The sequence below is a fragment of the Enhydra lutris genome, unplaced genomic scaffold (genome assembly GCF_002288905.1).
Source record: "Enhydra lutris kenyoni isolate GAN:26980312 unplaced genomic scaffold, ASM228890v2 scaffoldscaffold37, whole genome shotgun sequence".
NCBI classification, from domain to species: domain Eukaryota; kingdom Metazoa; phylum Chordata; class Mammalia; order Carnivora; family Mustelidae; genus Enhydra; species Enhydra lutris.
Window position 1 is genome coordinate 858,132 of NW_019154121.1, and position 27,699 is coordinate 885,830.

Consider the following 27,699-nt stretch of genomic DNA (forward strand, 5'->3'; position numbering starts at 1 on the left):
AACAAATAACATGGAGGACATGGGGAGATGGAGAGGAGAAGGGAGTTGAGGGAAATTGGAAGGGGAGGTGAACCATGAGAGACTATGGACTCTGAAAAACAATCTGAGGGTTTTGAAGTGGCGGAGGGTGGGAGGTTGGGGGAGCCAGGTGGTGGGTATTTAGGAGGGCACATATTGCATGGAGCACTGGGTGTGTTGCAAAAACAATGAATTCTGTTACGCTGAAAAGAAATTAAAAAAAAAAAAAAAAACCTAAGGTTACACAACTCTGCATACAAGGCAGGATATTTGGAAAATTACATTCAGTAAATTTAGGGATTTCCTAATTAAAAGTAACCCAAATCTTTTCTTCATGCCAGCACTGAAATGTCTCTGTTTTTCTTGGATGACAAAGGACTTAAAGAAAAATCTAAGTCACAAAATTCAAAAAGCTCTGAAAATATGGAAGGAAAAACAAATGTGGAGAGATAAGACTATGACAAAAACTGCTTATAACAAACACTGCATCCAACCGAAAAAGGAGTTGAAAACCATAACAAGTAGAAATTAATTAATATAACATAATACTTTTTTAGTCCAAAATTCCTAGAAAACCAAGCCCCAGGCACAGCTTGCCTGCTATAAGCTTACATGCAATTCTTAGTAAACAAAAGTGAGGGAAATAGGAAAGACAGACATTGAAAGAAGGATGGAAAATAAAAGTGTTTATTACTGAACTAACCACAAAAGCAGGAGGAAACACAGCCAGATGCTCAGGTAATATGGCACACCCTCTACTCAGGTTTTACAAAGCCAACACAACACCTCAGGACATTTCTAAGCAAGATTTATCTGCCAGTTCCATTCTATACTTGACCCAAATGCACTCCACTACAAGAACTCTCCTGCACATCAGACTGTTTTTGTTAATGAATATGACCATAAGCATTTGGTGGCAGCTTCTAGAAGACTTCCAAAACTACTCAGTGCTCCTGTTTCTTCAACCTTTCCTCCCCCAAGGGGAAAAACATGGTCAAACCTGCATTGTAAAATGACCTCCCTGCTCACCTCCTCTGCTCTTCTTCCTTGACTTTTACCCTTGGGATAACCTTTTCTTATTTAAAAAAAAAAAAAAGGTGCTTTTTTTTTTCCCCCTAAAATAAAAAGATTTTATTTATTTTTCTGAGAGAGAGAGCAAGCACAAGTGGGGGAAAGGGATAGAGGCAGAGGGAGGGGAGAGTAGGCTCCCTGCTCAGGGGATCCCAGGATCCTGGGATCATGACCTGAGCCAAAGGTAGATGCTTAACAGACTAAGTCACCCAGGTGCCCCAAGAGTAGTGCTTTTAGAAGAATAGTTCCAGGAGAAAACTGAACTATTGCAGGTATTTCTATATAAGATCTAATTTGCATAAGCAGACTGAAGGGCTCCCCACTATAAAGATGAGAGAGAAACAAAGAGATGGAGACAGACATTGGTTTTGATTGACTGATTCAACCCAACATATTAACAGTGTTGAGGCTGAAGAAGACTATAAGCTAATATGGTACCTCCCACATAAAAAAAAGTCCATTGTGTAAATGCTGAATGAATGACTTATAATCAGCCAATTCTGTGAAACTATGACTGTCAGTCACAGCTATCCTCTGGGGTTTTTTTGCTAGTTGTACTATCCTGAACACTTAACCACTCTGGGATCTTAGTCAGCTTATCTGCCACATATAAAAGATTTGGGATTCTACAACTTCAGGTCAAACATTCTGGAAGCAAATACAGCATAAAGAAGTAGTTGATGACTTAAAGCCCAAAATGGATGATTCTCTGGAGTTGCAGTAGGTAAGCTTTTCCTAACACAGCCACCATAAGAAATACCTTGGAAGGTTGGTATTGAGCTACCCAGTTGCCCCTCTAAATGCAGTCACTGGTGGTATGGCCTTGCCTACTGGCAAACAATCCCTACTGCACCAAGATAAACATTAACAATTAGGAAGGTGGAGTAAGAAATACCTACTCTGGCACTTTTGGTCAGTGCTCTCTTGGCTGCTCATTTGCCTTATTAAGCTTGGGATTTTTTACTTCATTAGCAAAAATCCCTTTTTCAAAATTCCATATTAACTGATGAGAACAGTGAAAAGCTTAAAGGAAAGAGAGAATTCTCAGAAGGTTGCTGCTTCTGAAGATTGTCAGTCTGGATGGTAGTGCTACCACTTGGCACTTTCAAGTCTCACGGTTTAAGCCACAGACTTAAGAACAAAGCACAATTTTCATTCACAAAAAATACATTTTTAAAAATATTTTACTTTACAATTTCAGCATTCAGTGCTATTTGTGCCTGAAGTTTTAGCTACATATCATGTTCTTTATAATCAAGAAGTCCCTTTATTATATAAAAAAATAATAAGGGGCGCCTGGGTGGTTCAGTGGGTTGGGCCTCTGCCTTTGGCTCAGGTCATGATCTCAGAGTCCTGGGATCGAGCCCCGCATCGGGCTCTCTGCTCTCTAGGGGAGCCTGCTTCCTCCTCTCTCTCTGCCTGCCTCTCTGCCTGCTTGTGATCTCTCTGTCAAATAAATAAATAAAATCTTTAAAAAAAAAAATAATAAAATAATAAGAACACTTGGGAAATGCAGTGTATATAGTCTAGAGTCACTATCTTGTCTCATGTGAAGTTACCAACACTAGTATTCCTACAGCTCACTGAAGTCTAGACTATGTTACTAATTATGCCAAATAAGCAAAGGCCGGTAACACCTAATTTTCTAAAACTGAAATATACTGAAAGACTATTTGGTAGAATACATTCAGACACTTCTTCAAAATATAAAAGTAGAAATATGGATGACTGAAAAGTCTTTATTTTCACTGAAATACAACCATTCTAAAATTCAAAACTGTTACTTTTAAACAATGATTAATTCTTTCTTATATCAACAAAAATACCAGGGGGAAAAAAACGGACTTTGGTTAATAAAATGTGCACTTAACTCCTCACAATGAAGTTACTCATTATTTTCCAAGAAATAGTTAACAAGTGCTTTTAATCACAATCTTAGTCTAGTTTTCTTTTTTTTAAGATTTTATTTATTTATCTGACACAGAGAGACACAGTCAGAGAGGGAACACAAGCAGGGGGTAGTGGGAGAAGGAGAAGCAGGCTTCCCATTGAGCAGGCAGCCCAGGGCTCTATCCTAGGACCCCAGGATCAGGACCCAAGCCGAAGGCAGACGCCTAATGACTGAGCTACCCAGTCGCCCCTCTAAATGCAGTTTTAAGATTCAAACAACTAAGTTGTGAAAATGAACAATGGGGAAGGCTAAAATAAATTTTTCTATCAACTGTGCACAGTGCTTGATTTAAGAAATACAGTTATGCTTTACTAGGAAATTTATGAAGTACAATTAGCAAAAGTAATTATTATGGGGGGGTGGGCAGAGGAAGAGAGAGAATCTTAAGCAGCCTGTATATCCAGTGTGGTAGGACTCCATCTTATAACCCTTAGATCATGACCTAAGTTGAAATCAAGAGTCGGATGCTTAACCCACTAAGCCATCCAGGCACTCCAGCAAAAGTAATTCTTAAAAGCTTAGTTCTGTAGTCACAAGAAATGCAAAATTAATAATTACTAATAATCTGTATTATTCTTTCTTCCAACCATTAAGAAACCAAGCCATAAAAATAAATATTTAGGTATTATGATTTTCATAGATTGAAATATATCTCCAAGGATGCCAATCACTCAATGGAAGATAAGTTTTATATTAAAGGATATATTAGTTTTCTTTTCAGTTAATTAAATGGAATTGAGTAACCATCTGTACTATTTGTCAATTATTTTTGATTCTATGTTTTTCCTCACCTTATCTGTTTATGACCTATTGGTCATTCCCTGTGGCCTATTTCAAATAAGTAAAAAGGAAAGTTTTAGCCCAACTTAATCTATTTTATATATCATTAACAATATTCTAAAGTTAATTCAGAAGTTCATTTTAATGCAAAGGCTAACAATAAAAGTTATTTGTTCTTTCCTATAGTCCAAATATTCTCTCTCCATATCATGTAGGCCAACTTCAATCACAGACTAGGAATATCTGAATGAAATTAATTTACAGTAATATAAAGATAAAATTTAAAACCCAAAGACTCCAATCCTTTAAACACACACACACACACACACACACACACACACACTCCTAAATGTTTCTCTAAAGAGCAGTGTTGTTTGAGTAAGCATTCCGTCATTTATCATAAAATGATCTCTCAACTCTTCATGGAAATCATATTATTCAAATGTTCCTGGCATTGTAGTGAACATATGATGAGCACCAGGAGGGAAATCTAAGGTGAAGGAAATAACTTACAAGTTCTTTTAGTTGCTTTTAAAATACAAGTGTGTCTTATGGTAACCACCTGTTCTCCATCTCCAGTTGAAGAAACAGAAGGAAATGGGCTGAGTCTGAGATATTTAGGTTAGTTATAAGGAAGAATTTTTAAACTACTTAATATACCTGACTATGTTGGTAGACATGAGGTAATAACAATAAAATGTGACCAAGTAAACCAGAGAGCTTCTTCCCGAGAGCTCAGTCACAGACGATATACGGAAACCCAGAAATAAAATGTGCCTCTAAGGGCTGACAGAAATCAATAGCTAACTCGACAATATTTGACAATTATGATGACTGACTGAAAACTGACATACTAACACTTTCCTAGAAGCTGCTATAAGGTCTTCTTCAAGAATTTCACATTCTTCATTTGGTTCTAGATAGATAGCGCACATAGTCAGTTCCATTTGTATTTACAAAGACGGCTTCTTTTTTATCATGCTTTCTAGGCCTAAACACCAGATTTTGCTGTGTGAATTAGAGATAAGCCTACAGCACCATTTGTTTGAACTTGAATCAGTATTACTGACTAATTAGGAAATATAATGCTCAAAAAGCAGACTGCTCTTGGTTAAAATGTGATACAGATAAGGAGCTACCAGTAAAATCATCTGTTTTCAGAACATCCTACTCCCAGGGCATAGGTAGCTTGCCCCAGTCCTGCTAGTTCCAAAATAAGTACAGAGAAAGCCTTATCTTTCATGGTACCTGACTGTCGCAACTCTCCCAGTGTCTCTGTCCATATTACATAAGGCTTTCACTTCAGGACATTTTACTATATATTTTTCCTTTTAGTGCTTTTCTCTGGGATCATCTAAGAAAGGTCATCTTTCCCCGCAAACATCCTGATTTATTCAATGATACTAAGTACTCAGGACACTAAGGCCCATATATGAATAAGATATACTGCCTATTCTGGAGGCCCTCGTAGTCTAGTGTAGGGAAGACACAAAGCAAAGCAAAGCAAAGCAAAGCAAAGCAAAGCAAAGCAAAACAAAACAAAACAATCAAATACAGCAGTGATGACTAGCTCATGATCAATGTAAATTAAGACATGGGCTAAAACCAAAAAAGTAATTTGAGGGATAAATTATGGCTGCCAAACTCTTCTGTACATCCTAAGAAGTTTTAAACTCTAGACACTATGTTTACTTTATTCAGAGATTTTTTTTTTTCCCACTGGGACAGAGAAGATCAGACTTATTTTATTAAGGGAGATTCCTCTGGCAGCAAAATAAAGGTAGCATTTAAGGGGAAAGTATAAATAAAAGATAATTGGGGTCTGAAATAAGACAATACAGGAGTAAGTACAAAAGTACCAATTTAATAAATCTTTCACGACTTGGTGGCTGTATGGACATGAGGGGTGATGTCAGGCATAAAAAATAACGAAGATTTCTGGCTAGAAAAAAATTAGGACATTTTTATGGTTACTCCATGAACTGAGATCAGGAAACCTGTCATTCTTTCAGACTCCTCCTTTTCCTTAAACATATACATCCAGGGCGCCTGGGTGGCTTAGTTGGTTAAGCATCTGCCTTCAGCTCAGGTCATGATCCCAGGGTCCTGGGATCGATCCTGCATCGGGCTCCATGGAGCCCGCTTCTTCCTCTGCCTCTCTCTCTGTCTCTCATGAATAAATAAAATCTTTTTTTTTTTTTTAAGATTGTATTTATTTATTTGACAGCGATCACAAGTAGGCAGAGATGCAGGTGGGGGGGGCAGGAGAGGGGGGGAAGCAGGCTCCCTGCTGAGCAGAGAGCTCAATGCGGGGCTCGATCCCAAGACCCTGGCATCATGACCTGAGCCAAAGGCAGAGGCTTTAACCCACTGAGCCACCCAGGTGCCCCATACATAAAATCTTAAAAAAAAAAACAAAAAAAACCTACATCCATTGGTCCTATCTATGATTTTTGCCTCCAAAATACAGAAGTAGAATAAAGTTTTAAAATATATTTCATGTGGTGTTATATGCAATTAATGAATTGTTAAACAGTACATCAAAAACTAATGATGTATTATATATCAGTTAATTGAACATAATAAAAAAAGAAAACAAAAACATTAATTCAAGAAGAAAAAAATAAAATATATTTCAAAATTAATGCAATAATTTTGGACTTCGAGGTCTCCCAGATAAACTACTTAATACCTACCTGGTCTTCCTTGCAGGTGTTGGTCCTTCTTCTGTTATCCATACTTTAGCTAGAATAATTAATCTAAAACACAGTTCTTTCTAGCATGTGCCTCTAGGTAAACGGTTCCCCAAAGCTAAAGAACAAAATCTAAACCTTTTAGCAAAGCAAACAAGGCCTTTCAGAATGCAGGACTTCTATCTGTCTTTGGTCTTATCTCCAACACTTCCAACTTCCTATCTTATGCTCTAGTAATACCAACGTTCCTGAAGTTCTTCCCACATACCATTATAATCTCTTGCTTGCTTTGCCTCTGCTCTTTGTTCTGCCAGAAAAACCCTTCTTCCTCTGCCTAACTCTCACTCACCCATCAAGACACCTCCACCATCATCTTTTCAGAGACTGGATTTTCACATTAGACCAAGTGCCCTTTGGTGTCCTCAAAGAACTTTGTTATCTACACATACCTCTGACTAAGCATTTATCATGGCAAATACATAAACGGTCTGTATTTTACCCATCAATAGTTGCTGACTTTGAGTTATAACCTATGGCTTACCTGTCTTTGTACCTCTAGGAATAAGAAAAATGTCTACCTGCCATGGAGAAGGTTCATAAATGTTTTTAGACCTAAAGATCTGAAGACTATATACAAATAGGAGCAACTGAGAGATGAGGGGGAAGAGAGAAAAGAACAGGAAAATAAAAGAAATTTGCTATGGGCTGCACAGCCTTTTGTTCCTGATCCATCTGTGAATAAATGCCCTATGAAATACTTTCTTGGAATTATGATTAAGCCATAAGCCATGTTTTTGGTGATACTTTCTTTTGTGGGGTTGAGAATTGCAATACTGTCCTATAGTAATAAATACATATTTGGTCTCCATCCCCATTTCTGGCACAAAGCTCCTAAAACTACCTTGAAATTTCCTAAGAATGCTAAATATGTCTTGATATTCAAAATAAGACCACCTCAATCGTACCTGAGTTTATAATAAGGCAACTTTTGAAAAGCCCCCAAGGAGGAGGGCAGGTTGCTAGTGGAGCCACCCATGTGATTATAGGACTGAAATTTTCAGTCCTACCCTCTTTTCCCCACCACAACCTACAGGGAGGGGAAAGGGGCTAGAAACTAAATTAAACCACCAATGGCCAATGATTTAATCAATTGTGCCTATGTAATGAGGCCTCCATAAAACCACACAAAGAGGAGGTTTGGAAAGCTTGTACACTGGTGAACACATGGAGGTGCTGGGAGAGTATGGAAGCTCCACACCCTTTCCCATATCCCTTGCCCTATACATCTCTTCCATTTGGCTGTTCCTGAGTTAAATCCTTTTATAATAACCTGATGGTCTAATAAGTAAAATGTTTTTCTTAGTTCTGTGAGCTGCCTAGCAAATTAATCAAACCCAAGGTAGGAGTCATGAGAGGCTCCAATCCATAGCCAATAGGTCATAAGTATAGGTGACACTGGACTTGTAACTGGCATCTTTAGTTGGGGGTTGGGGGGTTGGGTGTATAGGACTGACTGTTTAACGTATGGGATCGCACACTATTTTCCAGGTAGTATCAGAATTAAGTGCTTGATGGTATGTTTAAAAAAAAAAAAAAAAATAGAGGCACCTGGATGGCTCAGTGGGTTAAGCCTCTGCCTTTAGCTCAGGTCATGATCTCAGGGTCCTGGGATTGAACCCCGCACTGGGCTTTCTGCTCAGCAGGGAGCCTGCTTCTCCCTTTCTCTCTCTGCTTGCCTCTCTGCCTACTTGTGATCCCTGTCTGTCAAATAAATAAATAAAATCTTAAAAAAAAAAAAATACATGTCAGTAGGGTGCTATCTGTTCTCATTTGTGTCATGTGCCTCAGAAGAATCAGCTACCTGATTTCTTGTCATTAAAGATTCTATAAGACTCTATAGGAAATCAACTCAATGTAACATTACCAATACACTTGGTTCCCTAAACTCTCTGGCTGCAACTGAATTGATGAAATCAGAGGACCCAATCTTTGGACTGTTTACCTTAATTTTTTCCCCGTCAGGCATGAAGGGAAATGGTTATTTTCCTCAAGCTAGTACCACAAGGCATAGCAGAGAGAAAAGAAGGGAGTCTTGGAGTCTGTCAGAATCCATATCCCAACTCCATTATTTAATAAATTCTGCCTCATATATAAACGAGGTCATCTTTGCATGCTGCCAGATCTAATCTGGCAAGTAGGTATCTGCCACATAGCCAGTGAGGAAGGAAATATTTTCTGAAACAAGCAACTTGTGCACCCATATCTCAGGCTCATGGTCATGGAAGACCAGAAAAGAAGAACTGGTTGGATTTGAATCTACAAGGACACTTACCCAAATGATATGCAATCCAAAACTTTCCAATTTTTCACTGCTGTAGAGCTACCCAGCCTCTCTACCCACTTTGGCATTTCCAAGATTCACTGCTTTTAGCATTCATACTGGGATGTGGGCTTCCAGTAGAATTCAGCTCTCTTTGTACCCTAAGAAAATTCCAAATCTCTACTGAATCCAGAAATTCCTTTGTCTGGTTATTAGTTCTCCAGAAGAATGCCCAGGAAGGATTTAAAAATATCCTGAAACATGAATGATAAATTTCCCTATAGTTAAGCCTTAACAGAAAAGAAATTGAGGGAGGTAGGGAGACAGAACCTGGGTTAAATAGCAGGCGAAGTACTACAGCTTTTTTGTTTCACCAATGGAACTTTTATTTTTGTGACTTCATCAACAAATGATTCCATTCTGTGTAACATATTTGGACCAATTTGCTGGCTAGTGGCAAATGATTCCATTTAACATCTTTTGAGTTTATTAGGCTTATAAGATTATTTACAAAAATAAATTCGTAGCTTCTAAATGAAGCTGAACCTGATAACAAATACAACAGAGTCGAAGAAAGAAGACTTGGATTGGATTTTTGGGACAATAGAGCTAAAGGACTAATGTGGCTTATGTTAAACCACCACCATCAACGACAAAAACCTTACTGCTTTTAAAAGAGTTTTAAGTTTTAATCACTACTGTTGTAAATTTTGCTGAAATGATAACTCGAACAATTTACAGTAACTGAAGAAAACCAAAGGATTCCAATCCCAGGTTGGCAGGTTTTGTTATTATCCAGACACTAAACAACTGCACATTATCTCCTATAATGAAGCTATACAGGGAAGACCACATGTATGACATGACCATATGGTACAAGTGAATGAAATCAAAGTGGGAGAAATATCCGCCATCTGAGTTCTCATTCTAATTATGCTTAAGGTTAGCATTACTCATAAGACGAACTTTAAGGATAAAAAACTAACTGTACAGATTGTTGTCATAAGTGTTATTACTAGCATCAAAATGTTCAAAATTGTCCACACACAATAAACTATCTCAGATATTATTTCTTAAAAATATATGGCAGCGTGAGACCCTTACTCACCTTTTGGGTTATTCAAGCACCCCACAAAGACTTCGGCCTTCCTTCTTCTAGACCCCAATGATGAAACCTGTCCCTCTTTCTGGGCTTACTAAGTGTTTTTATTAATACTCTTCTTTATGCAGCTTCACAAATCAAGCATCCAGACCCTTTAGTCTTTAGAATTTTGCTATTAATGTGCAAACAGACATGATAAACAATACCAATATTTATACCATGTTACTCTGTGCCAGGGAGTGGGGATATCAAAATGAATGCAGAATCTGTCTTCTAAGAGTTCAATCAAGAGATGAAGATTGATATATAGAAAGATAAATTAGAGCCAAGCTCAAAGGCTGTGTGCTGACCAGGATAAGGGTTCAGTGACCACGAAAATCCATGGAGGTCCCAGGCTAAGAGATCTTGTAATTTGAGCTCCCAATTTTTTGTTGTAGATTTTAATCCTTCTGCCAAAGACTTTATTACCCAAAAACCAAAATGAGAACAGAAAGGAAATTGTAAAAGATGAAGGAGATTTGAAGGATGCATAAAGAAGCTGGAAGAGAGGAGAAGAGGTATTGTCCACGGTTTAAACGAAGGGAAAAAAGGCTACTATAGTATGGCTAGCAGGAGGAAAGCAATTAAAACCAACCAGAATGGGGTGCCTGGGTGGCTCAGTGGGTTAAAGCCTCTGCCTTCAGCTCAGGTCATGATCCCAGGGTCCTGGGATCGAGCCCGGCATCGGGTTCTGCTCATCGGGGAGCCTGCTTCCCCCTCTCTCTCTGCCTGCCTCTCTGCCTACTTGTGATCTCTCTCTGTCAAATAAATAAATAAAATCTTTAAAAACAACAACAACAACAACAACCAGAATTCACCGGCTCAAAGCCTGACAAAAATTTAAGTGGCAAAGCAGATGGGAAATTAAGGGTGGAAGATGGGAATCAGCCAAAAAGGAATGATGATACCAGTCTGTGATCTTGTGCCCCAAGAAACACACAGCAATACTCACGAGCACTATCTTTACCCAAATTAAAAAAAAAAAAAGAAAGAAAGAAAAGAATATCTTTCTCTGAAGGAGTTTACAATTACAATCTAGACAGAGAAGATGGTGGTACCGTGATAAAAGTTCACATATGTGCAGAATTGACAGGTAAGCACAGAAGGGGAAAGAAATACCTCTTTCCCATTCCTCTCCTGAGTCACACCTCTTTGAGGTCATTCAAATATTTCAAACCCAGGGCTAATCTCCAACATAGTGAGGGCCACACTTATTAGAGCTGAGGAGCCCAATGAAGTGATACATAGCAGTACTTTTCAAAATTCACTGTGCATTTCAATCAACCAGAGATCTTAATAAAATGAAGATACTGATTGAGTAAGGTCAAGAGTGTGACCAAAGAGTCTGCATTTCTAATAAATTCCTAGTTGGGCTGCTAAACTACATTTTGAATGATAAGGATATGGAGAACATGGTCTCTCTTGTTACCACGTGGAAAATTAACGATGAGGCAGAGAAAATCAGCCAGGTTCTATAAATATTATCCAAAAGAGAAAGTTTAAAAGTAAACAAGGAAAAGCTGCAATTAGTCCATGGCTGGATAGAATGAATCGGAAATTCATTAATTAAGCATCAATTTTGTACTAGGCACCTTCACACAAACATTAACCCTCACAAATCCGGGGAAGAACAGCTATCATCTTTTACTGGCATGAAAGTTAAGTGGCTGTCCTGAAGTTCATCAAGTTCACACATGACACAGCCAGGATTCAAAACCAAGGACTATCTGACTCAAAATCTATGCTTTTTCCTCCAAAACAAAACACTCACTGAAAAGCCAAATTCAGAATACAACCAAACCTAAAGTAGGAATTTTAAGGAGAAGCCATGAGAGGCTAAGATCTTTCTTTTCTAAACATCAAGTGCTATCTGGTAATTAAAGAAAATGAATTGAGAGATTCCATCCTAAAATTCTAATGTATAGAGTAGACTTACATGAGTATTATAGTAAAGACCCACAGTAAATACGAATTTATTTCCTAAAGTAGTCTTGTTCTTTGAGGAATAAATTAAAAACAAAATTTCCCAATAGCTAAGTAAACAACATAATAGATCAGAAAATACATATAGAAAATTTTCAAAATGTCAATGCATTTGAGTTTAATTCTCAAAAGGGAATACTATCCTTTCAGATTTTAGTCCCTGGCACATCAATAAAAACTAAACAATATCACTTGGCATTCTAATTCTAATGAATTAAAAAAAAAAAAATTCAAGAATTTGGCTTAAAGAGACAATACATCTCACAATGAGCTCACCAACATTACCAGCTGGGGCCAGTTAACCACATTTACCAAATAAGGCAAGTTTTTTCAATGCTTGAAATCTTTCTACAGTGAGCTCACTTCACTTTTCACTGGATTTCTAAAGTAATTGTAGAGGTCATCTCTCCAACGTGGAGCCAGTAAATCACCAGGCTCTCAAGGCAAACGTGGGCTGTATGGTCTCTGGAGAGCATTCAGTCTGGCTTCATATTATTACTGACTGGATACAGAAGAGAAAGACACAAAATCTACTCTAAAAGCAGAAGAGTAAGAAGCTATCTGTATTAAGGAAAATCTATTGATAAAATCAATGAAAGCTGGGGCTCCTGGGTGGCTCAGTGGGTTAAAGCCTCTGCCTTCAGCTCAGGTCATGATCTCAGGGTCCTGGGATCGAGACCCACATCGGGCTCTCTGCTCAGCAGGGAGCCTGCTTCCTCCTCTCTTCCTCTCTGCCTACTTGTGATCTCTGTCTGTCAAATAAATAAATAAAATCTTTAAAAAAAAAAAATCAATGAGGGCGCCTGGGTGGCTCAGTGGTTTAAAGCCTCTGCCTTCGGCTCAGGTCATGATCTCAGGGTCCTGGGATCGAGTCCCGCATCGGGCTCTCTGCTCAGCGGGGAGCCTGCTTCTTCCTCTCTCTCTCTGCCTGCCTCTCTGCCTACTTGTGGTCTCTGTCAAATAAATTAAAAAAAAAAAAAAATCAATGAAAGCTGTTTATTATTGTGCATAAAAATCGTAGACCTTACCTTATTTCTCTCAATGTATGTGTCCAATTGCAAACATACTTGTTATCTAGTGCCCAGTTTTTACAAATAGATTCACAAATTTTAATAATTTTGGTTACCAAATGAGTCACCTTATCGTGCAATCCCAAAACACCAAAATATTTTTTTCCATTACTAATGGCTGCTTTTGTATAGTTGTAAAATGGTGCACATGAACAAAAGAAATTTAAATCTATAAGGAGATTTTACCACATTCTTACTTAAAATAACACTTTTGGGAGGAAGGCTGTCCACATATTTAGCAGTTCCAGTTGCAATTTGAAACCTCAACAAAAGCAAGCAATTATAAAGTGGTTTTTACTTGGCTATCTCTTAACTATTTAAATATATTCTACTTCAGAGGTAAAAAGGATTCATCTTTTTCTAAATTGCTATCTGCAAAAAAAGAAAAAAAAAGCTCTAAACTGAGAATATATATTTGGAAGATATATATGCTTGAAATAAAAAATGTTGGTGTTTATGACTTTTAGCCACTAACCTGTTCAAAGTCATACCCAATTTTATCTTACAATAAATTCTGTGGTTTTCTAAACTAGGAAGCTAAGTAATCAAACTTACTTTATTAAGACTGATACCAGAGAAGGTCTATATTTGCATGGAGACCTACAGGATTACAGAGGTTAAAAATGAAATTTATCTCAGGACTCAGACTAGGCACTGCAAAATTTTTTCTGCAAGATAGTAATCTTGGGGCCAGATAGTAATATTTTATGCTTTGTGAGCCACACGGTCTCTGACACAACTGTTACTCAATTCTGCTCTTCTAGGATGAGAACCGCTATAGAAAACCCAAACAAATGGGCAATGCTGTCTTCTAATAAAGATTTTTTTATGGGCACTGAAATTTGATTTCACATCATTTTCATGTCACAAAATATTGTTCTTTTAGTTTCTTAAACTATTTAAAAATGTAAAAACCACACACATTCATAGTTCAAGGGACACAGGTAGTGAGCCAAATCTGGCATACAATTTGCCACACTTGGACTTAAAACAGAAATTAAACTCATTTTCAACTCAGAAAAGGAAACAAAGGACACCCTTAACTCTTCAGGGTGGAAAACTCATTCTGAGTAGAAGAGAATGGAGTCACCCTTGGTCCCTTAATGAGAAACTTGCTCAGCACTGGCGCTGGTACATATGAACTGGTAAAAATATCACACAGGATGGCCGGCTCGCCCTCTCCTGTGCCATCATTCCTTTGGGAATTTGTTAACAGCTGAATTCACAGATGGGAATATCACCCTTTTGGACCCAAAGGCAAGGACAGAAGTAAGTTCTAAAGAGGAAAGATATAGTAGACTGGAGAAATATATTGAATCAGAAGAAAAGCATTACAATGGCAAGAGCCCAAGGGGCACCTGGGGGGCTTATTCAGTTAAGTATCCAACTCCTGATTTCAGCTCAGTTCGTGATCTCAGGGTCCTGAGATCCAGCCCCACCTCAGGCTCCTGCTCAGCACAGAGTTCACTTAAGATTCTTTCTCCCTCTCTCTCTGCTCCTTGCGCGCTTGTGCACCGAGACACATGTGCATGCTCTCTCTGTGTCTCTCTCAATAAATAAGATCTTTAAAAAAAAAAAAAAACCACAGTGGCCTAAGAAAACTGCAGGGCTTACAAAGAGGCTTATCTTTGAACTACATGGGAAATGGGGAGGATTATTCTAGAGGTTTGTGGTTGGATGGAGGGTATTCAGTGGGAGCTTAGAGTCAGAGACCTTTACATGACACAGGCCTAAGGTTCCCTTCCTGTTGGTGTGGTTTTCTGGTTACATGCCTGTGCAGATGGCAGGTATACAGAAACGGCTAGATCAACTGATGGCAGGAAAAAATTGCATAAACATTCTAATGCAAGTATTGATGAATTATGGGCTGACAGCTAGTTTCTCAGACTCCAGCCTTTCACAATGCTCCTATCTTCTTAAAATACAGACTAAGACTCTGCCCACCTGAGTATCATATCTGCCATATGAGTAAATTATCAAGGCTACGAGCATGTGCCTTAGAGGCAAACTGCCTGGGTTCAATTTCTGTGCTTTTTCATTTACCAGCTGCCTATTCCTTAATAAATCACATTATTTTCTCTGTGGCTCAAGTGTACTCATTGATAAGAAAAGGATGAAAATAATAGCCCCTACCTCACAGAGCTGTAAAGATGAAATAAATATATGATAGCTGCCTAGAAAACATTTGACATGTATGATCAATATCTATTATATCCTGTTCATCATTATCATGATTTTTGTTACCCCCCAAAACAAAACAAAAAAACCCTCCTTAGTAGCAGCACAGAACTCTTCATTATTCTGCCTCAGCTGAATATTTCCTGCCTCATTTCTCAATAATTCATCTTCACCTTTCATTTATATTTGCATGCTAAGCTATGGCCCAATATTTATTCACATTATGGGTTATGACATTAGGGGGTTATAACTAGCATTTGTTTGAATGAAATAGATTATAGTAGAATACAATTGAAAATATCAGGTTATATCATAGGTAATAACAGAGAGTGTTAGTGCATACATTCATTGCATTATGACATAAAATGCATTTCTTAATGTGGTTCATGTTGGGGCAGGGTGGGACACTAAAATCAACAACTCTAATCACATCGGAATAAACCAACTTTCTAAGCCACATCACAATTTTCCTTACACCATTATGACTCTTCTCTTTTGTTTGGGACGTTATCACTTGCACTAACTGGAAAGTTTCTGCTAGCCATTACATTGCATGTGCTGATGCCAGAACATCACAAAAGTCTTTGCCAGAATAAACTGTTCCACTGTTCTTCTAAAACTATAGGTGTACTTCATATATACCATTAATTCCATTTCATCATAATTATCTGTTTCTCTGTGACTGCTTTTGCTGTAGTGTTAACCCCATGAAGGCAAGCATCATATTTTATTTTTGTGTCCCTAGACTCTACACCATCTCTAACAAAGCAGATCAACACTGTCTAGTTGAATACTTTTGTATCAATAACTTAAGATGGATGATGGCATGCTAATCAACTTTCTAATGACTCAGAGACAGGCAAGGAGGATTAAGTAGTAGAGAAGAACCTGTTATTAGATGATAAAGTATAGATGCCAAAATATCTCATTACTTTGGAATGAAGTTGCAAAAGTCTCACCATCAAATCCATAGTCTACTAAGCAAGTATGGAATCAAAGTGTTCTACCATAATTGCTGCTGAGATTTTATTTTGATCTGAATAAACATTATGACACGAACAATGAAAAGGTAACTAATTTTATCAGTTACTACTGATAAATATATTTTTTAATGTAGTAGTAACCAGACACTGGGGTTTCAAGTTCAATTTTCACTGCTAAATTTTAACAAGAACACTTAAAAACTGAAACTGTTTATAGAAAACAAGAGTTTGGTATTGAAACAATGTCCTATTAAAAAATAACTATATATAACAGGAATGTTCAACTTATACTGACCCTATACATGCTTCCTTATACTGACCCTAGCAACTCTGACAATGGGTACTAAGTATATGTTTGTTTATTTTTTGCTGGACTAGATAAATTTTCTATGTTTCAGATGTAACAAAAGGTTGAATTAATTTTAAAAGGAAAGTACTGTTAAGTACTTCATGATTTTTAAAGCTATCAAAGTTTCCTAAATATTAACTCAATGATTTATAGTCTTTAGAGAATTTCCAATTACTTCAACGTGTATTAAGTTTTAATTCCAATTTGATACACATAAAATATAGGAAAGGGCAAAAAAAATAAAAAATATTATAAGGCACAAAAATTAGTATTCTATAAAAATTATTTGGAAAGTCCTTCATCTTTCTTCTTTGCTAGATCACCCCGATATTAAGTTCTGACATGTTTGTGTGTTTTCTCAATAAACAAGCAACTATTACAGTATAAAATTAAACACAGGAGGGTATTACTCATAGCGGGTAGTCATTTTATCAGAGCTCCCCAGTTAACATCAAATGACGTGCACTACCTACCTATTCCTGATGCTTGAAATGTAATCCTCTTTTTATCTGCAACTTGCTTTGAATTCTAAAACACAGTGTGAAATAAAATGTTTTGCAATTTTAGTGTGTTGAGTTTTCCACAGAAATCAATATGAAGATTCCTAAGTGTTTCAGAATATTTCTAACCATTTAAATTTGGGGAAAAAAAATATCACTGAGAGTTTCCCAACCACCTCAAGGACAAATGGAAAGGCAGGGATCACAAACAAAGAAGGTGTAAGTAAAAATATCAATGTATATAGTAAATAGAAGCATAAATTCTGATGTAGCAAATTCTTCCGCAGTAGAGCAGCAGTAAATGTGCTAGAGGAAAAAATGTATATACAGATAAAAACTCCAACTATTGAAACAAGGAAACCACCTTGTTTTCTAGAGAAGATATAAAGTACACAGGGAAGATTTCTTCAGGGAAATGCTCCAAGTGAAGTTTCTGAACTCCTCACTGTTGTCCCTATTAAATCAAGAGACCTAGAAAATTCTCATTAGTTATTTGGAGTTTCTCCTTCTACCAGATTAACTTTAAGTAACTGGATTTGATACAGAGAAGACTTCAATACATGGAAACAGGCTTAATACTTACCCAAGAAGCCTGACCACTGAAGAATGAAAAAAAAAATTCTACTGCATTACAAGGTTTCACTCTCTAGAACTCTCAGGGTCAATTTTAACAGTAACACTAGGGAGGCTCTACTGCATTTCATCAATTACTATTATGTAGGGCACTTGTAAATTGCATCAAAATTTAATAAACTATATATTTGACCTAAAAATTAGCATAAGGGGGGGGAAGACTGGGTGGCTCAGTTGGTTAAGCATACGAATCTTTTTTAAAAATATTTTACTTATTTATTTGACAGAGAGAGATAGAGAGTGAGCACAAGCAGGGCAAGTGGGAGAGGGAGAAGCAGGTTCTCCACTGAGCGGGGAGCCAGACGTGGGGCACGATCCCAGACCATGACCTGAGCCTAAGGCAGACACCCAACTGACAGAGCCACTCAGGTGCCCCATTTGATTCTTGATTTCAGCTCAGGTCATGGTCCCAGGGTCCTGAGATCAAGCTCCACATTGGGCTCCACATTCTGTGGGAAGTCAATCCACTCGATATTCTTCCCCTCTCCCTTCTCCTTCTGCACCCCCACTCATGCTCCTTTTTGTTCTCTCTCAAATAAATAATTAAATCTTTAAAAAATTAGCAAAAGGATCATTTGTAAAAATACAATTTTGGGGGATGCTTAAAATGTTTCCTAAGTATCAGTCTCTAGGCATCAACATAAGGATAATCAGGAGGAAGAAAAGTGATAACCTTATCTTCAATTTATTATAATCAAATTATAATACAAGTTTATCCTCCTGAGCACGTAACAGCCACTTAATGAAGTTAAAATAATCTATGTATGTATGTAAACACACATATACATTTAAAATATAGTGATGTAAAAAATATATATTGATTAAGTTGTTCATCAGAATGCCTTTAGTTATGTGCCTCCCCAGAATTCTAACTATGGGAGGCTCAGCTTTTCTAATGGACCAGCAAGCTCTGAAATGTAAAAAACATGATACCTCACCAATTTTTGAAACATGTACAGACACTGAATGGCAGCACCTGTCAAGTAGAAAGACTACCACTGACTCACCTGTCCCCAGGGAATGTGATCTGGTTTGTTTTTCTAGTGGTGGCAATGGGGTCAATTAGAGCAAATACTCACTTTACAAGATGTTGTATTAATGATGAGAAAACACTATAAACTATAACAAAAAATGTATTTACATTCCCGTGATAAAGGCAGGTATAATATGTTGCCCAAATTACTGAATTAGATAGCAGAAGGCATGGACTTGAGTCCCCAGCTAAAGTACATGTGTACCTCTGTGTTGTTGGCAATACTTCTTGATCTTTCTTGATCTTTCAAGTTAGTCCTGTGGAAAATACTTCCTAACTTCCTACTTTGTAGGACTGTCGCAAGTAACAGCACTTCACAAATTTTACAGTAATTAAGTATAAGTAATGTCCAGGTAAGAGGTAAGACCCTCTTGCTTGGTAACCCTATGAATTGCACTTAATAATCAAATCAACATTGATTTGTCTCTGCCTATAAGACAAAATAAGGTAAACTAAACTACATGAACCTTATTTTTACTGAAATACTTTGATTAATACTAACAGAATGTATATAACATGAATACTAATTATTAACTATAAGAGCAATTAATACCTTAGCACTTAATATGTAGAAGAAATTATGTGAAGAAATTTGTGAAATGTCAAATTATGCTGTCATATCAATCCTATGAAGATGGTTCTTTTATTGTCTCCATTTTTTTCAGATGGGGAAAGGTAAAAAAGGTAATTAACTTACCCAAATCCACATTTCCTATGAGTATTATACGTCAGGTTTTGATCTCAAGTTTGTATGACTCTACAGAACTTGCTGATAAATTATGAGACATTATCCTATTCTCCAAATGAGCTAACCAGACAATTTTCCTTCTTTAAGAATAAAGGAATTAATATTTCTTGAGCATCAAACATGTAGTGGTGCTACTAGAGAACTATATAGGTTTTAGCTCATTTCTGTTTAAAAAATGAATGTACTCCTTTACTAGCTCCATGACCTCAGCCCATTTGCTTAATTTCTCTGCACCTCAGCTTATTCATCTATAAAATGTGTTTAACAGTTTTCCTATCTAATATGCTAGATATGAGGATTAAATGAGTTTCAAGTAAAGTAGTACTTGGTTACCTATTATGAAGGGTAATTATTATTATTGCTTTAAAAAAGATGACAAATAACAAAAATCAACAATTCTCAAACCCCATGTAATAGGTTCTAATGACAGAAAGTACAATAAAGAGAATTACAGTAGTTTCAAAGCAACTATCAAATAGTTTATAATTTGCCCTGAAAATTCAGCCCCAGAGAACATCTGTCCAGGAAGCAGACTCAGCTCAGCAGCATATGAAAAACCAATCCTGGGTGCCTGGGTAGCTCAGTGGGTTAAAGCCTCTGCCTTCGGCTCAGGTCATGATCTCAGGGTCCTGGGATGGAGCCCCACATTGGGCTCTCTGCTCAGCGGGGAGCCTGCTTCCTCCTCTCTCTCTCTCTCTCTCTGCCTGCATCTCTGCCTACTTGTGATCTCTCTCTGTCCAATAAAAAATAAAATCTTAAAAAAAAAAAAAAAAAAAGGTAGGGCGCCTGGGTGGCTCAGTGGGTTGGGCCGCTGCCTTCGGCTCGGGTCATGATCTCAGGGTCCTGGGATTGAGTCCCGCATCGGGCTCTCTGCTCAGCGGGGAGCCTGCTTCCCTCTCTCTCTCTCTCTGCCAGCCTCTCTGTCTACTTGTGATCTCTCTCTGTCAAATAAATAAATAAAAATCTTTAAATAAAAAAAAAAAAAAAAGAAAGAAAAAGAAAAAGAAAAACCAATCCTGACCATACTCCGTAGAACTTGTTGACAACTGGAGGAAAAATAAGGTCATTTGACACTAGAAACCATACTCTGACACTAGAAACCACAATTTTAGATGGTTCCTAACATAAGTCCAATGTATTACCCATTAAATTAGATTAATAACTCAGTCAAGTGGCAAAAACTTTTTAATTTGGAGTAAGTAAAATATCTGTAATCCTTCTAGATTCTTTAAGTTATTTGTATATTTGAGACAACAAATGAGATTAAAGCCATTTTTCACATGCTAGAAATCTAAGACTAACAAATTAATCATGACAATTCTTCACAGATTTTAGACACTACATGCTAAAATAATTATATGTATAAGATGTGTTTAAAAATAATAAATGCCCAGAGACAGAACCAAACTCTACTATGGAGAAAACAAGAACAAGAATCATTGGATTCCATTACAGTCTTCAACATAAAGAAAATCAAGTTCTATTTTGAAATGACTAATATTACATTGTCTATTTTTCATAGAACAATATTCATATGATTTCTATTAAGGTCTACTTAAAAATGTCTTTTAAAAAAAATTAAACCAGTCTTGAAAAACATTTCCCACAGAAATGAAAATGTCTTTAATGGGCAGTATTTCTCAAGACTGTTATCTCTACTGAAATAAGTCAGTATTACATGTCTACTATGTGATGAGGAAAATTAAAAATCAAACGAAATATGTTAACTAGGCTTGATTCAAAGTGGGCAAGCTTGAAACATAAAGTGGGCATACTTGAAATGTTTTATAATTAAGATACATTTCACACTGAATCATGTTTGCTAAAGGTTAGGAAAATAAGTATTTTACAAAAGAGTATTCTAAAGAATAGTAGAGAAGGATTCAAAATACTATTGGTCTGAGGAATTTAGTTCTTAATCCTCACTGTCCCAATAACTAGCTGCTCAGTCTGTTTATATGTGGAAAACGAGTCCTTGGTCTCCTGAAAGTCAGTTCCATCTCTTAAAATATGTAACAGACTGGTATGTATATATGCTTACACTATTTTTCCTAATGTATTTGTCTTTGAGTAGGAACTCAAATACGGAGTACTACTTATATGTTAGAGTCTGCCAGTGTATGTGATAACAGGTGTAGAAAGGACTTAAAATGGATTCTCTCTGGGGGCAAGGAGGAGATTTTGATTGCAATCAAACACAGTTGTCAATTGAATGCAGACAAGTCATAGTCCATTTTGCTCTATTAGAATGCTGCTCTGGATATATTACTATTGTAAAATTTAAGTTCGCTTTAATCATTCTGGATATCTATTCTCCTCATTTTTAGAATTGAAATCAGCATCAACAAATTACAAATTAAAAAAAAACTATGCCTGCATACAAATCTAAAAAAAAATACAAATTAAAAAAAACTAAACATTCAATTCTATACTCTGACACATGTAACATGTCAGGCCTGCAAACAATTCCATTCTGCATCTACCAGCACACTAAGAACCTCTACATAAATACACTTTTGCAACTGTTTATAGATAATTTTTGCTATTAAAAAAATAGGAACCACCTCCTCTATCCTTCAGTTCAGCAACGCCCATCATTAATCTTTTCTAATGGTTCTCAATAGTGCTTATTCTCCACAATTGTAACTCACACAGCAAAGTATCAGGTTTCTCAAAGTACTCAGAACAAACTACAAAGGAAATGTTTGTGGTCCATACACTTTGTCCACTTCAGTTAGATAGGATCACCTCGTTGTGAGGAGCGGGCTACTTTGACTCAGCATTTTCCACCTGGCTCAAGCTAAAGAGGTCACTGACTGCAGTGGAGGAGTCTACACTTAACCGATGTTCTTGCTTTCCAGCTAGCTCATTAGCCTGAACACACTTGCTCAAAACCTCTACTGTACAGACTGTAAAAAGCAGCAGTGTCATTTGGAGAATTAACTCTATTTATCAAGAAAATACATAAGGTAAGGTGAAATAAGGAATAAACCAATAGAAAAAATAAACACCTTCAAATATTTTAATTTCTATCACAAAATTTCTGTAATACCAAAATAAAACTGACCTATACATATATTTCAGAAGAAAATGCCTGGTTTTTATTCACTTTACTGAACAAGGATTACTTAACAGCTTACAAACAATTTAGTACTAAGAGCATCAGGCAGATAAAGTGCACAGAATCACCACAACCAAAAGGCCAAATGCAATAATATTTAGGTTCAAGATTTCATTTGAACTCACTTAGGAGCAAGTTTAAAATACCTTCCCCAATCACAAGGCAAAGGCATAGTATACTGTGTGTGCTCTCAGCTGATAACACCCAGCAACTGAGATATTTAAAAAATAAAATAATAATAATAAAATAAAGATAAAATAAAATGTGTATAATTATTCATTTTAACTATAGCTAATTTAAACTCTTAAATAAGAATAAAAATAACATAAAATAGGTGTAATTATTCATGTTATTTTAACTATAGGTAACTTAAACACTTAAATAAGAATAATCCATACACAAGCAATGTCTGCTATTTTAGAGGGATCATAACACTTTCACAGAGCTCTTTAAATTTTTTTATTAAAGATTTTTATTTATTTGAGAGAGAGAAAGAGAGAGAGAGAGTGCACACAAGCAGGGGGAGGGGCAGAGGGAAAGATGATACTGAAGTTGACTCCCCACTGAGCACAGAGCCTCCATGCAGGGTTCAATCTCAGGACCCTGACATGACCTGAACCAAAATCAAACATTGGACACTTAACCAACTAAGCCACCCAGGTGCCCCACAAAGCTTTCAAGTATCAATGAAGTGAGACATTGTAAATTGGGGCTCTAAAGTAAAATTGATTAATTTCAGATACATAGTCTGACTTCCTAGCTCTGTGATCTGTTAAGGTCACCTCATGATTTTCCTCATTGTGAAAGCAGGAGTAACACCTACACTCATCTCACAGGTTGCTTGTGAGAACTTAATTATGTCACAGATGTAATAGCTCAGTGAAAACCCCTACAATTATAGATATAAATAAAGATTAGCTACTATTATTCTTGAAAAAAAAACTCTTCCTTGCTCTGAGCACACTGAACATTCTTATTTTCTTCCTTCTTCGGCACTTCCTTCTCAACCTCCTCATCTGTCCTGTTTTTCTCTCCCAAACATCAAATGTTAAGTTCTCATATTATATACAACCTCAGTCCTCATCTCATTCTATCCTTTCCCAGAAAGAATCTAATCTTGCCCATGATTTAATTAATACCAGAAGACAATTCCCAAATGTGTATTTCTAAATCAGATCTGAATATACACGTGCCAATTCAACATTTCCACTTGGGTATCATGGAGGAACCTCAAATTCATTATAACTAAAAGCCAAACTCACCATTTTTCCCACCCAAACATAAATGTTGCCTACTAAAATCACCCAATTATACAACCCAGAACCCTAAGAATAATCCCTGAAATGTCCTGTTTCTCACTTCCCAATATGTAACCCATTTCTTACCTTTCCCATTTTAGCTCTGAAATATATCCCTTCATCTTCACAGCCACTATCATCTTCTGAATCTAAAGTCACTATCCAATAGCCCCCAAATTGGTTTTCCCAAAGCAGTCCTACCCCTCCAATCCCTGTATGACATCCAACTTTTAAAATACAAACATAATATAAACAAATAAATAAAATGCAAATATCACACCTCTAGCTATAACTTTTCTTTGGCTCATCAGTGCCCTCAGAATAAGAAGCAAAATACTTTGGCCCATTAATAAAGCTGTGCACGTGCCGTCTTGTTATTATCCTCTATATTCCTAAAATTCTTTTTCTTCTAAAATGCTAGGCTCTATCCTCCTTTGAGGCCTTTCTTCATACCCACTCTGTTGGGAATATGAAAGGTTTTCCACTTCCCGCTCCTGAACTCCCATTTCCAGCTATTTCTTTATCATTAAGTTCGCTGCTTAATCAATACTTCCTCCAGAAGGCGTTTCCTGGTTCTCTGGACAAGGTCAGTTTTTATTTATTATATTCCCACAAAGCACTCTTTACTATTGCATCACAATCCTCAGTGCATTTGTAATTACTCTGGTGTCTGCTTTCCACAAAAGATAATAAGGGACACAACAGCAGCAGGCAAGCCTGTCTTGTTTACAATTATATCCCTTAATCTTATCAAACACCATACTTTTCACAGTGGGTCAACTACGATATTGATAAATGTTTGCTGAATTAATTAACATAAAAATGGTTTTGATTTAGTCCCTAATTTGCTAATACTTATAATTTGTAGAGAAATGCACGTAAAACTAATTCAACACAGACTATACTAGCTTTTTACAGTAAATCAGCAAAAAAACCCTACTTGATCTATAAGAAAGATAATCAATTCTGGAAGCCAAATAAATAATATGAAGAAAGGCCCATATGAGGAAGCCTTCTTTCTGGTGCTGGGATATGAATGAAGCCGTAGAGAGCTAACAGGACTTCAACAAGCAAAGGATAAAAAGTATTCCAAGGAGAGGGAAATTTGGGCAAAGCCACAGACCTAGTCAGGGTATAAACAGAGACTGGTGAACAGACAATGTGCCTAAGGAGGGAAGTATACTGAAATACAGCAATATTTGCTATATATAAGAAAATATATTTGCTATACTGAAATACAGCAAATGGGCACACTGTGGAAAGCTGGAAAGCTTTCATTATCAGAATTAAAATGTCTCTCAAGGAGAACCACTGAAAATTTCATCATTAAAGAATGATGAAGACAGCAAAAACATGTTAACAGATTAAGATGAAGTGTGGATAAATAAATAATAAAAATCTTAGAAAAAAAAAAAAAGATGAAGTGTGGAGACCAACTAGTAAGCTATTTCAATATTTCAGGTGGAAAGGAAGGAGGGAAGGAGAAAAAATAATTATACAGTAGAACAACACTGCTCGAATGGGGAAGGGGTAGGTGACTGACTAAATGGAAAACCAAAACAGAGAAAAGATAGAAGAAGGATGTCAAAAGTTTTTTTACAAACACATTTTTTTTTAAAAACTTAACTTATTTATTTGAAAGAGAACATAAGCAGGAGGGGAAGAGGGAGAAAGAGAGAGATTCCCAAACAGACTCCATGCTTAGCATGGAGCCCAACACAGGGCCTGATCTCCGGATCCTAAAATCATGACCTGAGCCAAAACCAAGAGTGGGACACTTAACCAACTGTGCCACCCAGACGCCCCTCACAAAATACTTTTATTAATAATAAAAAAATACAAAAAATAATGAAAGTTCTTTTATAATTACTGCCTGAGTTTTCAATACACTTTATACCTAGTTTTTATTTTATATGGTTAGGAAAAAAACTCCTCAATGTTACTATAATTTCACTCTCTTTAAAATAGTTAATTTCCTACAATCATTGGGATGAAAGGAACTACCTTATAACATGCTGACTTTCTCTATTCAGTAGAAGAAAACCCTTTATGTCTAAAAGAATTCCAGTCTTTGTAATAGGCTCTGTGCAAAAGTTAAAAATGACGTACAGAATTTTTTTTTGACGTACAGAATTTTTTAAAAAGGTCATTCTAATTTCAAAAATATTAACATCTGAAAGTATGTCATCTTTAATTATCAAGAGAATATCTGAAGAATAATAAGACATAACACTTACTTTTGCTGCACCTATCTGTTCTTTGCGAAATTTCTCAAGTGGAGCAATTAACACATCATTAGCGTTTTGAATCTGAAATTAAAAATGCAAACACATTAAGTTCCATAATATTTCATGTAAATATTAATAAAAAAAAGATAGCTCCTTTATTCAACTTAAATAAAGAACTTTTGTTCTCTTGACGGCTTCTATAAGTGAAATAAAAATACCTTGCATGTTATATAGTAATTTCTACTTTATAAGGTTGTTTCCACAAATTATTTCACTTAATTCCAACAATAACATGAATAATGGAAACCAAGTATACATGTTGAGATCCTAGTCTAAATATTTAATTTCGTATTCTAAGATGTAACTAAGAAATAATACAGATATTTACAAATACCGTTAATTACTCTGGTTTAATGCAGTTAGTTTAAGCATCATTTTATTTTTTTTTTAAGATTTTATTTATTTATTTGTTAGAGAGAGAGAGAGAGAGCATGAGCACAGGCAGACAGAGTGGTAGGCAGAGGCAGAGGGAGAAGCAGGCTCCCCGCCGAGCAAGGAGCCTGATGTGGGACCAATCCCAGGACGCTGGGATCATGACCTGAGCCGAAGGCAGCCGCTTAACCAACTGAGCCACCCAGGCGTCACTAAGCATCATTTTAAAATCAAATCATATAAAGCTCTTCTATTTGCCACTAGAATGTTATTCTACATCTGCAAAATAAAATAAGGTTCATTTTCTTCTATTTAATTAGTTTTCTTACACTTGGGATTTGGCTGAATGTTCATATACTTCCAACCCTACTATAATATTACCTGATTTCATTTCAATGAACAGTATTTTAGCCCCAAACTCCAAACTGGGATTTACTACCACTTTAAGAAAGATAAATATTTTAATTTGGATCTGTGAGAATATTGTGAAGAAGGAGTTTTCAGTGTGGGAACCAGGTACTGAATGCAAGAGATATACATTTCTAAGAAAAACAGTATGCTGGGAAGAAATCTTCAATTGAAAAAACCTTTACAAAGTATTAAAATTAAACACAGAATCTTAAATGTTCTCAACACAAACACGAAAAATGGTAATTATATGACAGAATGGAGGAGTTAGCTATTGCCCTGATGGTAATCAGTTTGTAATATATACATGTATTAAGTCAACCTGCACACTTTAAACTTACATAATATTATATGTCCTTGATATCTCAATGGGCTAAAGGGACAGTTATAGTTAACAAACAAAATTTTAATTTACCACTGTGATAATATGATCTATTATATAATTAGCAAATGCTAAGATGAAGAGAAATCTTTTTTTAAATTTCTTTTCAGTGTTCCAGAATTCATTGTTTATGCACCACACCCAGTGCTCCATGCAATACGTGCCCTCCATAATACCCACCACCAGGCTCACCCAAACCCCCTACCCCCCTCCCCTCCAAAACCCTGTTTATTTCTCAGAGTCCACAGTCTTTCATGGTTCATCTCCCCCTCCAACTTCCTCCAATTCAATTCTCCTCTCCATCTCCCCCATGTCCTCCATTGTTATTCCTTATGCTCCACAAGTAAGTGAAACCATATCATAATCGACTCTCTCTGCT

General features: G+C 36.5%; 1 protein-coding gene across 1 annotated transcript in view; it reads right to left on the minus strand.

The window, feature by feature from the left end:
- The window catches only part of LOC111154437 (Rho GTPase activating protein 42), a 285,187-nt gene that overhangs the window by 111,106 nt on the left and 146,382 nt on the right, over positions 1-27,699 (minus strand). Inside the window, exon 4 of the mRNA XM_022514037.1 lies at positions 26,108-26,179. Coding sequence (XP_022369745.1) covers positions 26,108-26,179 — 72 coding nt within the window. The remainder of the gene's footprint in view (positions 1-26,107; positions 26,180-27,699) is intronic.